At 36.6% G+C, this 15,659-nt stretch overlaps 1 protein-coding gene across 1 annotated transcript in view; it reads right to left on the bottom strand.

The window, feature by feature from the left end:
- Nucleotides 1-15,659, bottom strand: part of Themis (thymocyte selection associated) — a 184,320-nt gene that overhangs the window by 98,187 nt on the left and 70,474 nt on the right. The window contains exon 3 of the mRNA XM_057762573.1: nucleotides 13,641-14,099. Within this exon, the coding sequence (XP_057618556.1) occupies nucleotides 13,641-14,099 (459 nt within the window). The remainder of the gene's footprint in view (nucleotides 1-13,640; nucleotides 14,100-15,659) is intronic.

The raw sequence follows: 15,659 nt of genomic DNA, 5'->3' as shown, positions 1-15,659 counted from the left end.
AAATAAAAAATAACAAAAAGAAGAGCTCTAAGAAAAATAAACCCCAATTTCTCTTATTTTTCAGTTTATTTTATAACGCGTATTCCCAAACTTAATAATATGTGTCATGGGAATTCTTAAATCCAGACAATTTTAGAAACTGAAATCTTGTTTACTGAATAAAAAATAACCAGTTTTCAGAACTTTACAATAAGCTGTAGATGGCCATCCTATTCTTTAAATACAGATTGGTAGCCTAGATGTCATTGGGATTTTGAGGGATCTCTGAATTGTCCCATCAGAATATCAGGGCCATATTGCAAGCCATGTCCTTACCTACATTGCTTCACAATAGTGGTTGCAGTGGGCAAAAAGTATCTTTCTTATTTTTGGAGATTGCCATGGCCTCTGAAGAAATCTCAGGTCAAGCTGAATAACCCCTATATTCAAATTTTCACTGTCTATTTACTGATCTTCAGTACTTCTTTTTGTTTCTTAATTTTTTTTAGTAATTCAAGATTTTCATACATTGTATTGTGATTATGTTCAATTCCCCATCTATTCCCATACTCATCCCCTATACCATACCCACCCAACTTAGAGATCTCATTTATTATTTTTAAATCCATCAAGTCAAATTTAGGGCTGCCTATATATACTTTTGTGTATGGCCACCCAGTAGAGTATATTAGAGATTCAGGGAGCCAATGCTCTTAAAAACAAAACAAAACAAAACAAATTTCTCTTTCCCAGTAGCTATAGCTTCTCAGCTGGGAATGAGACTCTATGCTCATCTTCCATCTCTGTGTTATGATTTGGGCTGGCTTGAGTTTGCACAGGCCTCATACATGCTATCGAAACTGCCATGCGTTCATATGTCAGCTGCCCAACTGTGTGCAGAAAGTACTGTTTTCTTGTAGCCGTGCACTGCCCCTGGCTCTTACAGTCTTTCTGCACCCTCTTCAACAACAATTCCCGAGTTTGGGAGAAGGGTGGGATATAGAGGTCCTTATTTAGGTCTGAGTACTCCACAGTCGCTTGCTCTCTACACTTTGGCCCATGACTTGTCTCTGTGTTAGCCTCCATATACTGCCAAATGAAGTTGCTCTGATGAGGCTTGGGAGATGCCCCAATCTGTGAGTATAATAAAAAGTTAGTGTGAGTTGGTCCTTCTGTATCATTTTGCAAAACATACCAATAGCACTTGACAAAGCAGGTTTGATTCCTTCTACTTTGATCAATGTTCCCCTTTTCTACGTATGATCCCTCTCATTTTCTCCTTGCTTCTTTTCTTTCCACACCACCCACTGCCCACATACACATGCCTTTTAAAGTGTCTTGGCTTCTGTTCTCTACCTACGCCCTTCACCTAGAGTTCTCTTTCTAGTACCTTCACATTACATGTTCATGCCTCTAAATAGCATCTGTTTGTTACTGTTCTAGCCAAATAATGCCCCTCAGTTTCATGTATCTATTTAAGACCTTTATTTGCACATATAGTCATTATCTCAAAATTAACAGTTTTGATGTAAAGTCTGCCCTTCCTCACAAAGCAAATAGTATCCAATGCTTTCTCCATCTTCTTTATCTTTCTTCTTTCTAACAAACCCAGAGATGTCTTCAAATCTTCTTTCTTTCTACTACCTGTGGACCATCACCTCAATCAAGACAATTCTTGTCTGTGCCACATTATTTCTTACCTGGTTTGTTGCAAGTCTTCCTAATGAGTCTCCATAATGCCAGATCTCAAAAGAGTAGACAGATATTCTTTTTAGGTCTTAAATCAATTATATCTACCATCTGTTCATAGAATCACAGTATCAAACAAAGCCAAGTTTTTACCTGGTCCTTAGTACTGCTTTGATTTCCTCTGCTAAGTTGTCTCACTCTAACTCATTGACCTCTCTCTGAGCTCTTGTCAATTCTTTCTTCTTTGCACGCTGTGACTCATCTGCCTACAGGTCCTCATGGTGGAGCTCTCTTCAAATCTGCTCAAACATTGCCTCCTAAATGAAATCTACTCTACCCCCCCTTTTGAGAGAGGGTTTCTCTATGTAACAGGCTTGGCTGCCCTGGAACTACCTCTTGTAGACCAGGCTGGCCTCGAACTCACAGAGATCTGCCTACCTCTGCCTCCCTAGTGTTGTAATTAAAGTCATGCACCACAACCACCCAGCTCCTCAATGTAATCTATCCTAAATGTTCTGCTTACAATGATAATCCTTGCCTGCCTTGTGTTCTCAGTTTCTGCAGTTACCATGCCTTGTTTCACTTCCAATCATTACACAGAACTTACATTTTCATTATGACCATTTTCTATTATTTATTACCTCAAAGTAGAACATATTCACTAACATCAGAAGTCTTTCACTGTTTTGCCCATCAATACATCCCAGTCTAGAATGTTGTCTCCATCACAGGAGATAAAGAACCAAATGAGAGAAAAGAAGATATCGCCCCAATGTTCGTTAAATGAACACTAAAAGCAATGATCAAGTAAAGTATACTTCCATTTAAAATTTCATTAGGTAAAATAGTTTTACTGTCAAAGCATATTGTACTTCATTTAAAATGAATCCCTTAAAGTTGTAATTTCTCTCATTCAATGATCTATTCTATGAAATGAGCATTTGTCAAATTTCTATAATAGAGATGTAAGAGTCTAAAAATATTGGCAAAGTGAACTCTTCTATGCCCAAAACTTTCTTCCTCAACAAAAACAAACAAACAAAAAGCACGGAACAAAATCTCTTTGTGTATGCCTTGCACAGGGAAATGGAATAGGCAACATGCTCTAGGTCCTTCAGAGAGGGGAGATCATAGGGAAGCAGGACACCTGAAACTATAGCATATATGATGCAGTGTCACAGATCACCCCAGACCATGGAGACAATGTTAAAGGGGTATTGATTATTGTGGGAGTTTAAGAACGAACTGGAGACTAACACTGAAGGGTTGTGCTTTCCAAGACCCCCCACTCTTTCTTTCCAGAAAGCACTCCAGGTTCTCTAGGTGAAGGCTAAAGAAAGTCCCCTTGTGCATTTTTTAAAGTGAAGAAAAAAAATCTGTTACCAGAACCTCTGATCTCCTTAAAAGACTTATCTAGGGACATTTATTTTATCAGAATCTAACCAGCATGTAGGGTTTTATCAAATCCTAGTCAACTGAAAGAAAGGTCTTACCCAACCTAAGTCAATTTTATCTTAGTTTCTACTTGGGAAAATGGAAATACCCAAACCTCTTCTATAACCACATAGGGGAAGGGGAATACCCACTCCAGCTCAGGATAAACATTCTGTCACCCCTGTAAGAAGGGGAGCCAGGAGCTGAGAAACACTTATGATTATGAAAACCATGTTCTAGACACACAGGCTCACTGAATAACTGAACCCTAATTATAAGATACTGTAGTACCTCACCTGCAAAAATTTTTGACTACTCCTGTACAATAAAAGGATTCTGAATTAAAGAAAGACATCTAAGATCCTAACTACAAAGGTGTCCCTAGAGAAATGAAAGCAGAACTGACCAAAGACATTACAGGAAATTGTAGACTTTGACACAGTTACAACATGCACAGTAAAAAACCCACCTTCTTCCTAGCCTTATAAACATAGAAACATCACACTACTCAGTATTTAACTTTGTTTCTTTCACTTGAAACATCTTGTTCAGCTTTCCATTGGGAATAATTAGAAGATAAATTGTAAAAGACAAAAGGAAATTTGATGAAGCAAAGCACATGCCAAAACACGATTCAAGTTTAATGCATGTCTGTAATCCCAACCTTTGCAAGATGGAAGCAGGAGAATCAGAAATGATGTAGGATATCTCTCTGTATGTTGTGAATATCATTGATTAATAAAGGAAAGGCTTTGGGCCTATAGCAGAGCTATAGGGGAACAGAGCTAGATGGTGAAAACTAAACTGAGTGCTGGGGGAAAGGAGGTGGAGTCAGAGGGAAGCCATGGAGCCCTGCCTGAAACAGATGCTGGAACTTTAGCTGGTAAGCCACAGCTACATGGCAAAACACAGATTAACAGAAATGGGTAAAATTAATATGTAAGAGTTAACCAATAAGAAGCTAGAGCTAATGGCCCAAGCAGTGATTTAAATAATATGGTTTCTGTGTGATTATTTCAGTTCTGGGTGGCCAGGACGAACAAGCAGCTCCCTTCAACAAAGGAATTCATGACTATCTTCAAGACAGCTTGAGCTCACGAGACCCTCGTTATCAACAAACCATAATTCAGGAAACAAACCAAATTCAAACGTGGAAGGGTTTGGAATATCTGACCAAGTATCTACTGAATGGTCAGTAGGCAAATAGAGTTATTGAAGAAAAAAATGGGTAATACAGAAGAGATGTGGGAGTTCTAGGGAAAAAAAGTAACTGGGACAGAAACAAAGATGAATTACATAATAGACTAGATACTGCCAAGCAAAGAATAGAGAAGTTAGAACATAAACTAATAAAATGTCCTAAAGTAAAGGCAAAGAAGGTTGAAAAGAATGAAACAGAGAAGCCAAGAACTGTGGGACAATTACAAAAGATGTGTCATGACATGGGAACCCTAGGAAGAAGAGAAAATGAGGAACAGAAGAAGTGTTAGAAGTAGCAGGAGAATGCTTTCCAAAATTCATTTAATGGGAAACACTGAAGACAATACATACCCAAAATCTCCATCTAGGAATATCCTGTTCAAATAACATGAACACAAGATATTGTGAATTCTTTGTTATAAATTGAAACCTTCTGTTTTTAGCAGGCAGATCACCATGGTTGAGCAAATAAGCAAAACTTAGTATCCTATGTTTTAAACGTGGGGTAGATGTAACTATTCCTATGTAAGTACTGTTACAGCAAAGAATCGGCTCCAGATCTCTCCTGCTCTTTCATTTTTCTCAGAAAACAGCAGATGGTTTTATTTAAAATATCCATAGTAGGAGTAGGAAAATCACATTTTAAATAAATTTATAAATCACTTTGATTACCCAGTTACATTTTGTAAAATATACTTCTGGGTATTTACATGTGTGTGTATTTGCATGTGCATGTGCGTGTAGGTGTGTGTGTGTATGTGTGTGTGTGTGTGTATGAGTGTGTGTGTTATGAGTTCTTTTAACAAGCATTTGTTATTTTACAATAGGAAAAGTGCAATCTTCTCCCCTGATAAAAAGGATAGAGAAAGAATGTAAGCTAAGTTAGAAAATGTCACTTGCTGAAGCGCTGTCTTTGACTTCAAAATGATAGATAGATAGATAAGACAGCAGTAACTCGGCATGAGAGGCATTCCTGGAGGTATTTGTTGCAAATTTTCTAGATTGAAACTAGACTGAAGAAGAAGCAATATGTACTTGACAATTGTAGTTTAGACTTTCCAAATTTTCCTTCTGGGTAAATATGAATTATTCTGGCCGGGTATGTTATCAGGTTATCTGAAGGGAGCTGTTATGAAAAACAATTTGATTCCATTTTCTCCAAGAAACCAAGACTTGTTCCTTTCTGTGCACCTGAGTTATTTCACACACACCCCTCCTTGTTTTTTTCAGGCAAAGGCAAATGTTATTCAGAGGTCTTTATGCATGGCCCACCAGAGAGGCCCTGTTATCTCAGTCTGAGTTTTTAGACCCTCACTCAAAAGTGTTTTTCAAGAGAAAACAAACAATTACATTTAATCTTGGTAGTGTTGGGCAATGCATGTTTCCTTGGATACATAATTTTCACTTGTAGAAAGCTGAACATTTGTTTGGATGGTCTTACTGAGAACATGAAAGCAGGGAATGCTATGCGAAGCAAGTTCTCATAAGTCCCAGCCATGGTTGGTTTCTTCCCGCTTATATTTCTCTTATATTGTTATTTAATAGGAAGGTTGGTTACTTACCCATTGGGAGGTTTCACTTCGTAAGCTTGATTTCTTTGTCAGTTGCCTTTTAAGGCTACATGTTTGCTTTATCATGAAAGCAGTTCTACAAATTCCCTCCCCATATATCAGCCAGGAAATAGTTTTGTTACATTTTTGGAATGGATAATACTCTTTATTCCACCTCAGTTATGAGTCTGACTGGTGATTTCTCAGTTCTGAGTTATTTCAGACTCTTACATTAAAATTTGGTTTCTAGTTCAACCATTTTAACCTAAATTTTCTTGGTACTTATTTTGTGGTTTTATAAAATTTATTCAAATTTATTTCAAGTGAACAAAGGTCATACTCTGGAATTTTCTAGATAGTCACCTCTAACTTTTCATGTTCATGTTTTATTTACTTAATTTTTAAGGTTTTTAAAATTTATTTTACTTATTTGTTTGTTTATATCTGGGTTTTTTGAAACAGGTTTTCACTATGTAACTCTGGCTATCCTGGAACTCACTATGTAGACCATCTTGACTTCAGACTGACAGAGATCTGTCTCGCTATGCCTCCCCAAAATTCAGATTAAAAGTGGGCACCCACACGGAAGCTCATAGCAGTCTGTGGCTCCAGTTCCGCGGTACCCAACACCCTCATGCAGGAAGAACAGCAATGCACATTTTAAAAAACAGTGGCCATCACTATGCCCAGTTAATACGTGTTCATATTTTTAAACATCAAAGAAATAATATTATAGGATTGTTATAAATTGATCTTTCAATAAATTATCCCATGACCGTCTGAAGAGGGTGCTGGTTATTTTTATTTACACCATTTTACTTTTTACATTTTGTTCTTTTTTTTTATGAAATCTGAAGAAAATGTGTCATAAAAGTATTTTATACTAGATGATATAGTTCGCTATATTTTTCCATTGGTTTTGGGGTTTTTTTTGTTTTGTTTGTTTTTAAGACAGGGTTTCCCTATGCAGCCTCACGATGACTATTTTTACACGTAAACAGGATTAGGCTAAAATTCCTGCTTCATTAAGCACTAACCTAAGGTTGGCTGTGAAGATGCCATGTCTATGCAAGTAACACCTGAACTCAGTTAAAGGTCTTAGACAAAAGGTTTCCTAGAAATAAGAATTCTGCCTCAAATTACAGCATTAACTCACATTTGAGATTCCACCCTACAGGATAAGAACTTACTATCAACTCCACATGTGAAAAAGTCAATTCTTTTAAATAAATAAATACTACTACATATATTGACCAACTATATATGTGGATATGTATATATACATGCATATATTTCTCTAAAGAATACTAACAAAAAATCTTAGTATTTGGTAGTCTAAAAACAAATATGTACCAAAAGAAATGTTTGCCTTCTTCTGCTTGCCTTTTGATATTTTCTGTTAGCGGTAATGAAATAAGTGAAATGGATGCTAAGTAGTCTATGCACGGGTGTTTGATATCATGACATCCCAGAATTTCATGATGCATCAAGGAAAGCACCAAGAACCGAAACAATCCGATAGGAAGAATATAAGCAATCGCAACTTCAGTGTCATGAAGCTGGCATTCTTTTTAACCATTAAAATCACAAATATGTCATCATAGTAAATCAAATCCACATATGCTGGGTCAGAAAAAAGCTGTTGTTACCTAAATGGGATCTACTGTATAGTGTTATTTAAATATTTGTTCATAAACAATATTTTATTGCTTTAATCACTCACTCTCGTACTTGACTTACGGAGTGCTTATGAACATTTGTTTTATCTGAAGCTTTAAAGTAAATGTAAAAACTATAGAAATTTCTTTATGGACTAAAATTGTCTTACTAAGATACTGTGTATTTATATAATACATTCATATTTGCAATAACATCATCCAGTCCTTTCAGAATTTACGGTGGGTCTAGCTAACATTCTGGTCTAAGTCTAATTAAGCAAGTAGAAAGGTTTATGGGTAAAATGTTTCTTTCCAATCCTCTTGTCTCTCAAACTTACAAGAAGGATAAAACAATAAAACAGAGAGAAAGAAAAGAAACAAGCAAACAAAAACCGACTCAAAGAGTTAGAGTCAATACATTTGACATCTGCAAAGTGAAATCAAGGAAGCTAGAAATCTTACGAAAGGCCGTGAAATGGCCCAGTGGACAGGGACGAGGAATAAGCATGTGCCTGACGACACAGACCCTGGGAAAAGTATGCCTTGCTGGTTCCGCAGAATTCCCAAAATATTTAGGAATTTGAGACATACAAGCCTTTTAAATGTGAAAATGAAGCTAATGGTTAAAAACAAAGTAGTTTATTTTAATGCCTGAATATTAAATGCAGGTCTTCACAGTATTCTGGGGACGGGGGAACCCCCTCCCTGCTACTACATCTCTGTACAGGAAACAGGAAAGGACCTCAGAACCTGGGGTAACAGAAGAACGTTTCAGTTGGGAAACAGTAGTGTTAAGTCTAAAAGCATAGGGACCATGGTGAGTCCTTCAGCTACTCGCTACTGAGATTAAATATAACCCCAGGAGACAGCAGGCCAATATCTCAGTGAAACTAAGTAAATTCCGGAAGAAAAAAATCATAGAACTGGTACAGGCAATGACCAACTACAGTGAAAAAGCCTAGAACTCATAAACACAGAGACTGTACAGAGGTGGTACATCCGCTAGAACTTTTAAAAAGTGCCTCACATGTCAATAAGGACATGTGACAAATAGCAGACACTTAATGGAACCACTTAATCAGAATGATAAATCCAAACTTGAAGCAAGAATAAAACAGACAGAACAGCAACGAGCACCAAGTGAAGGTTATAAACTGCTGGTAATAGTGTCAAGACTATGGGAAAATATAAAAAATTTCTCTGAAATAAAATACCATACTGCATTCTTAAAGCTAAATTGGGGCATCATATTTTAAATGATATATTACATTATTATGTAATTCTTAGAAATTAAAAATATGAGATCTGAAATTTAAAATTCATCATATGGTAGAACTGTAGTTAAGGAAATTTCCATAAAGGTAAACCAAATCAAGAGTGCAAGACAAAGAAGCCTTGCTTTGGGATTGAGGCTTTAATTTGTAATTGGAAGTTAAAGACAGAACACAATGATTACTGAGACGATATCAAAAAAAGATCTTTTCAGAAAATAAACACATAAACATTCAGTCCCAAAATTATCATCACTATGAAAACATAGACCACCACAGCCCACAGTGGAGACCACAGGAAGCCACAGTCCCTCAGAGGCAATCACGGAAGAGGGAGGAGCAGAGACTTCAGAAAACTCTTGTCCACCTAGAATTGTATAGTGGCTAAAGTGCCAGCCGTGTGTGTGGGCATGGGGGATAAAAGGTTTTCACACCTGCAGTTTCTTTACTGATCTGAGGGTGCATGTGGAGGATGGGCCTTGCCAGGACTCCAAGACAAGCTAGAAAGGGAATTTCCTTATGTGATTATAGAAACAGCTTTCAACCAATGCAAGGCAGAGGAAGACACTGTCAGGATGCTTGTACTCGAATACACCTATGGCAGCAGATTTAGGCTGGAGCGAAAGGATGGGGGAACTCCAGAGCGCATGCCCTCAAGGGAAAATCACAACATATAGAGAACTACTAATAGCTTCACTATTATTTTGGAGATCTGGGAAAGGACTGAAAAAAAATCCAAGCCAAAACAACAAGGTCATCATGACAGGAAAGGAATTATACTCATCATAAACTACTTGGGTCAGCGTCATATTAACAAAAATACTGGTGTTGAGACCTGACATCATGCATTGAGAGTTTGGAAATGGGAAATAAGGCTAAAACAACAACAACAACAAAAGAGGATCCATGACCAAAAAAAAAAAAAAGTTAATTATTACTATCTAAAATGGTCCATAACTAGAAAACCACTAATGGTCCTAATATTTGGGAATAGGAAGGCAGATACCAGAAAGCAGGGAAGAAAATATTAAAAATGAATTACCTCGGAGTAGGGGAGGGGAGTGTAGGGGAAATTTGAGAATAGTCAAAGTCATAAGGTTCGCATGTAACTTTGTCATATCTTTCTTAGGTATTATTCAGCATTTTGATTTTTATAATTAAACAACAGAAAGAAGTGAAACAGCACTGTTTACCCTAAGGTCTTAGGAAACTACAAATGAAAATGTTTTCCTCCTTTTCAGTTATTATTGAAAATGCAACATCCAGAACTTTCTTTCTGAGTCTCCATTTTACCTCGTGGATTCAAACATCAGCTATGACAAAAGGAGATGTCTCTATATAATTTTTTGAAGACTGGGCCCCCAGTTTGGGCAGCATTAAGCTTTCCTGTAAAAGATTTCATTAGAAAGGCATCTTTTGATACTGAATTTGTTTAATTAAGAAGGAACTAGCTATTAACCCATGCATCAAAACATAATATTAACAAAGTCAATATTCAAGACTCTATTTTTTAGAAAGAAAACTTAAATGACTCGATTTTTATTCATAAATATTGAGCCTTCTTCCATGTGCCCAATCACATTAATTTCATATTTAAAAAAAAAAAAAAAGAAAAATGTTGTGGTGTTTTGAATGTAGTTGGCCCCCATATGTTAACAGAGAATGGCACTATTAGGAAGTGTGTATATTTTTAGAGTAGGAATAACCTTGTTGAAAGAAATGTGTCATTGTGAGGGTGGATTTTGAGGTCTCATATATGCTCAAGCCAAGCCCAGTGCTCCAGACCTCTTCCTGTTGCTTGTGGATCCTCAGCTAGCATACTGCCTTGCTTCTTACCATGATGATAATGGACTAAACCTCTGAACTGTTAGTGATACACCCCAATAAAATGGTTTTCTTTATAATAGTTACCATGGACATGGTGTCTCTTCACATCAACAAAAGCCCTAACTAAAACACACATATTGCAATGATTTATATGAGACAAAGAGTTACAGGCTTGGGATATTTACTTATCTTGGGAATGTAGTAACACATGGATCAATCTCTGAGTGTGTCTGATAGACAGGAAGGTAATAGGCCTAGAAATGAATTTTGACCAGAAACCAGGAACATGTTTTCCCTTTTAACATAGAGGTTCTCAACCTTCTTAATGCTATGACCATTTAATACAGTTCTTCATGTTGTGGTGACCCCTAACCATAAAATTATTTTCACTGCTACTTCATATCTACAATTTTGCTGCTATTATGAATCATAAAGTAGAATCTATTTTCTGATGGGTGCCAATCCCTGTGAAAGATTCATCTGACATCCAAAGGGGGTTATGACCCAGATGTTGAGAACTGCCTCGTCGTTTTTGTTGCTTTTCCTTTCTCTGGGATATATAAGTTGTCACATTAGTAAGATACTAAAAATCAGCTATAAGAGTAAAATATTTGTATTCCTCTGTTTTAGTTACTTGCCATTTTCTTTTTTTCTTCAGAAAATCAATATTTATAGTCCTTTAGTGTCCTATGATTTCCATATTCCTCTAAGATTACTATGAAACATTCTATCTCTCCAGGACCAGTTTTTTTCTTCCTGTATCTTTGAGGGAATAAAAGCACTCAAGCCTCGGAGTTTTAGACTGATACCCAGGCAGGGCAAAAGCAACCGTGCAATATCTCTTGAGTTCAAGAAGTATCTGACTTCGATCAAAAAAAAAAATGCAAAAAAAAGCTGCAATGGAGTGAAAGCATCATTTCCTCATCATATTTAGGGAAAATACCTATAACACAAAAACTTTTTTAATGGGGTACTTAGGGCAGGTTCCCATTCTTTGCTTTCATGAAATGTTCTGTAGTCTGTATACATGCAAGCTAGTCTCAGGCAGTATATATCCTGAGCTGCCAATACAGTTAAGAAGTAACATTAAAATTTTTTCCAAAAAAAGTGACTCAGTACAAGGAAGATGAAAATTTAATTCTAATAAATAGTAGAATCAGAGCTAGAGCTAAAACATTTCATGAATGTTGTTTAACCAAAGGTTGTCTCATGGTTAGAAGAAAACTCTAATTAAATCTACCTAAACAATTATTTTAACAAACCCTGTTGTTTGGCTGTTCATATTTAGTAAATGCATATGCATTCACCCAGCAGACGAGATCAAAGGCTGAGAAGAGTTTGATCTATTGACCAAGTTCCCATACAATAGATGTCTAGACCCTGTTTATGGTACATCTTGCACATACTAAGTCTGTCTATGTCTTCTGTCTTTCCCATTGCTGTGTCTATTGAACGGAATTTTACTCCAGCTGAATTTCCCACTGGAATTACTATGCTCCGATGTTCTGCCTCTCCCTGCTTAACAATCTGTCTTGACTAGAATAACTCTCAAGTTTATTTCTTTGAATAGATTTCATGGCCTTCCGTGGATGGTTACACACACACACACACACACACACACACACACACCTGCCCAGCCGTGTATATTCTTATATTTATCTCTGTTTACGCAGCTGTGCTGAATGTCCGCTCACTTATCCACTTTCTGAAAAGTTGTCTTTGCAATGAATCTTTAAGTTGGCTCTTGCATCATTTGACTACCTCCCATCCAACTATGAGTCCTTGATTCCTAATCCAAAGTTTTTAAAAGTTCTAACCTCTTGGTCCATAAGTTTGAGTTCTGGGTTTGTTCTCACTTGCAAGCAGGTGATAGGTAGAAGACGATAATTTTAGAAAATTCACTGATTTGAAAATGAGAAAATGTTATTCTATTGTTTATGAACAGTAAGAGAAACTCAGTCACCCGTCTCAGTTGCTTACTTTAGGGGCAGCTAACAGAACGCTACTGCGAGTTCTAAAATCTGCAGTGGTCTCAATATAAAATCGAATCACACAAACTATTTCTATACCTTTAGTTCAAAATCAATTGATTGAATTTTAATTGATTAGTGATCTTAAGTTCTTTAGTGATTTTTAGTACTATTTCATTTCACTTTCGAAACAACTCTATGAGGGCAAACCCAACTTACTCAAGGCTCCTATTTTGAATGGTATTGAGCCTTGGGCCTCACCTATGTTAAGCAATTGTCCTCATCTGTATTCTGTGCTCCTTTTTTTTTTTTTTTAAATTTGAGACAAAGTCTTGCTTATTTGACCAGGATGGTTTTGAACTCTCTGTCATCTAGGCAGGCCTGAACTTGCCATTCTCTTTCCTCAGCCTCCAGAAAAGCCAGGATTATTGGGCATGCTATCAGGCTTGTCTAAAGCCAATTCAGAAGTATGTAATCTATTAATTGCCCCATTTACACACCATAAGCTTGAAATTTTCTTAATATATTAATATTTTTGGAATGGCAATGCTTTTTGCAGATAGTTTTAAAACATAAGAAACTCAGTTAAGATTGCTTATTGGAATATACCAATGTGAAAATTAATTTACCACATCATCTTCTTTAAGTCAGAAAATCTATGTTAAAAGAAATTGTGACCAGTCATAACACACAGGGATTAAAAAAAAAATTGTCATGGTTTAAAAAAACAAGAAAACTGCTTTTAGATGCTCATTCTAAGAATTAACTCCTAATAACCAATAAAAAGAACAAACATTTTAGTCTACCTATAGCTGAGAGTTATAGTATCCTGTGCTTGAATAGCATGATACAATTTATAATATAACCTTCAAACTCACTATTTAATTAGTTCCTTAAGACAGATCTATCTGTGGCTTTCTTAAGTACAGATGCAGAATCTAAGAGACTTAATGAGTGACAGGGACAGAGTCTCATTCTTATGTTTCTAATTCCATTGTGGGGTTCTACTCAAACCCCCACCATGCTCACTCACCCAGAACGTCATTCTCGGTGTATACTTACATTTCAGCACACCTTGGATTTCATAAACAGGATTGAGAATCACAGTTCCATGAAAGTCCTCAGGGAATGGATTGGGCGAGTCCCACTTATTTGAGAAATTTTTAAGTTTCACAGTCCGTGTTCTGTTCTTAGGAATCTTCCATTCAACAATTTCTTTTAGGGTATAAATATGTTCATCCTCACACTCATAGAACTCTCCTTCTTGTGACAATGGCAAAGTGAATGAATGACTCTGATGATTCCTTACCACACCGCAATTCACCAGTACTTCTCCGTCAATCTCTTCAATTGAGTTGAGCCTTATCGGCTCACCCTGCTTTATGGTAAGATTCTCTACTTTTATATCCTTCAGGTGATAAAAGCAAGGATGCCCTCGTCTACTAGGTCCAATATGAATGGTTCTTGTGATTTCTTCCACTGTAAGGTATGGAGTTTTATCAGCCATGACCTTAAATAGACCTAAGAAGAAAATCATGTGATTAGAGTTATTACAAGGAAAGTTGTCATAAGAAAATCATGATGATAAAGTCATAAGTCAAGCATAATATAACATTTAAATATTAGGTGCGTATTTTATGCATATGTGTATGGACATGGGTATACCAAAGGGCATGCACATGTGTGTGGAGGCCAAATGATCACCTCTGTATCACTGTCCTTTGAAACAAGGTCTCTTTTTGGCCTGGAACTTACCAATTAGGCTCTCCAGTGAGGACCAGGGTCCATCTCCATTTCCTTAGACCTGGGATTCTAGGCTGCAGGCCCAGCTTTCTTACCTAGAATCTCAGGGCAGAACTCACGCCTTCAAGCTTGCTAAGCAAACATTTTGCTGACTGTGCCATATTCTCAGTCCAAAATGCTTACTTGAATATTAAATACTTCTGTGAAAAATGTCAGTATATACTTTTTAGATTATTAAATAATCTGAACAGGAACAGAAATTAAAACAAGGGAAGTTTCTAGAAATACCAAATAACCTGTCCTCAGAAATAGGAAACCCGACTAAGATGTATGCTGTCTTAACTACCAATGTGATTTTAAGAAAGTCATTTAAACTCTCAACATTTTTCTAATTTTTAAAAAAGAGATTTGATTAGTTTTTCTATGAATATATTCTCCTTTAGACGCACCAAATTAAAAAGTGAAATACATTTCCCAGAGGGAAATAGATTCAGTCAGATTTTGATTGAAAAGCTGTACAGCTGGAACTAGAGGATGAATGTATTAAATGTAACTGAACCATATGCTTTAAAATACATTTCATGTTGTGTATACTTTACCATAATGAAAAATAATTGCATCATTATAATTAATGTAAGAGTTCTTTGCTACTTTGGAAGCACTACGACTCTCTAAAGAGAAATTTGACATGTAGAATGTCCAATTTTTCTTTCCTTGTAAAATTCTCGGAGGAAAACACACATTAATAAATCATAATGTAATGGATAACAGTATATCAGCACTCCCCAAAAGGCTTCATGGAATTATGCCTGCTTAGATTGTTGCTTGGACTGACTTTGTGCATGTGTATATAGATGAGTGTGAGTGTTGAGTTTGTTCTCAAAGGTATGCCCACCTATATGTGATGGTGTGTGTGTGCATGTGTGCCCATGTCTGGGGAAAGACAGGAATTGACAGAGGGTGACATCCTCAATGTCCTGCACCTATTTATTGATGCCGGCTCTATCACAAGAAACCAGAGCTCACTGATCATTTAGCCTAACTAGCCAGCTTGTCCCACACATCCTTTGAATTTTCCTCGCAAGTACTGGGATGGGAGATGGTCACTTTGCCTGCCCTGACTTTTTACTTGCTTATAGGGATTTTAAGGTTCCCGTAATATGGAAATTCCTGGGAATCTCCTCTGTCTTAGTTACGGCTTTATTGCTATGAAGAGACAATATGACCACAATAACTCTTATAAGTAGCATTTAATTGGGCTGGCTTACAGTTCAGAGATTTAGTCCATTGTTGTCATTGTGGACAGCATGGTAGGATACAGAAAGACATTGTACTAAA

This window comes from Chionomys nivalis, chromosome 2, assembly GCF_950005125.1.
Source record: "Chionomys nivalis chromosome 2, mChiNiv1.1, whole genome shotgun sequence".
Classification (NCBI taxonomy): Eukaryota; Metazoa; Chordata; class Mammalia; order Rodentia; family Cricetidae; genus Chionomys; species Chionomys nivalis.
Note: the sequence above shows the minus strand (reverse complement) of the source record. Positions and strands in the feature narration are given on the sequence as shown.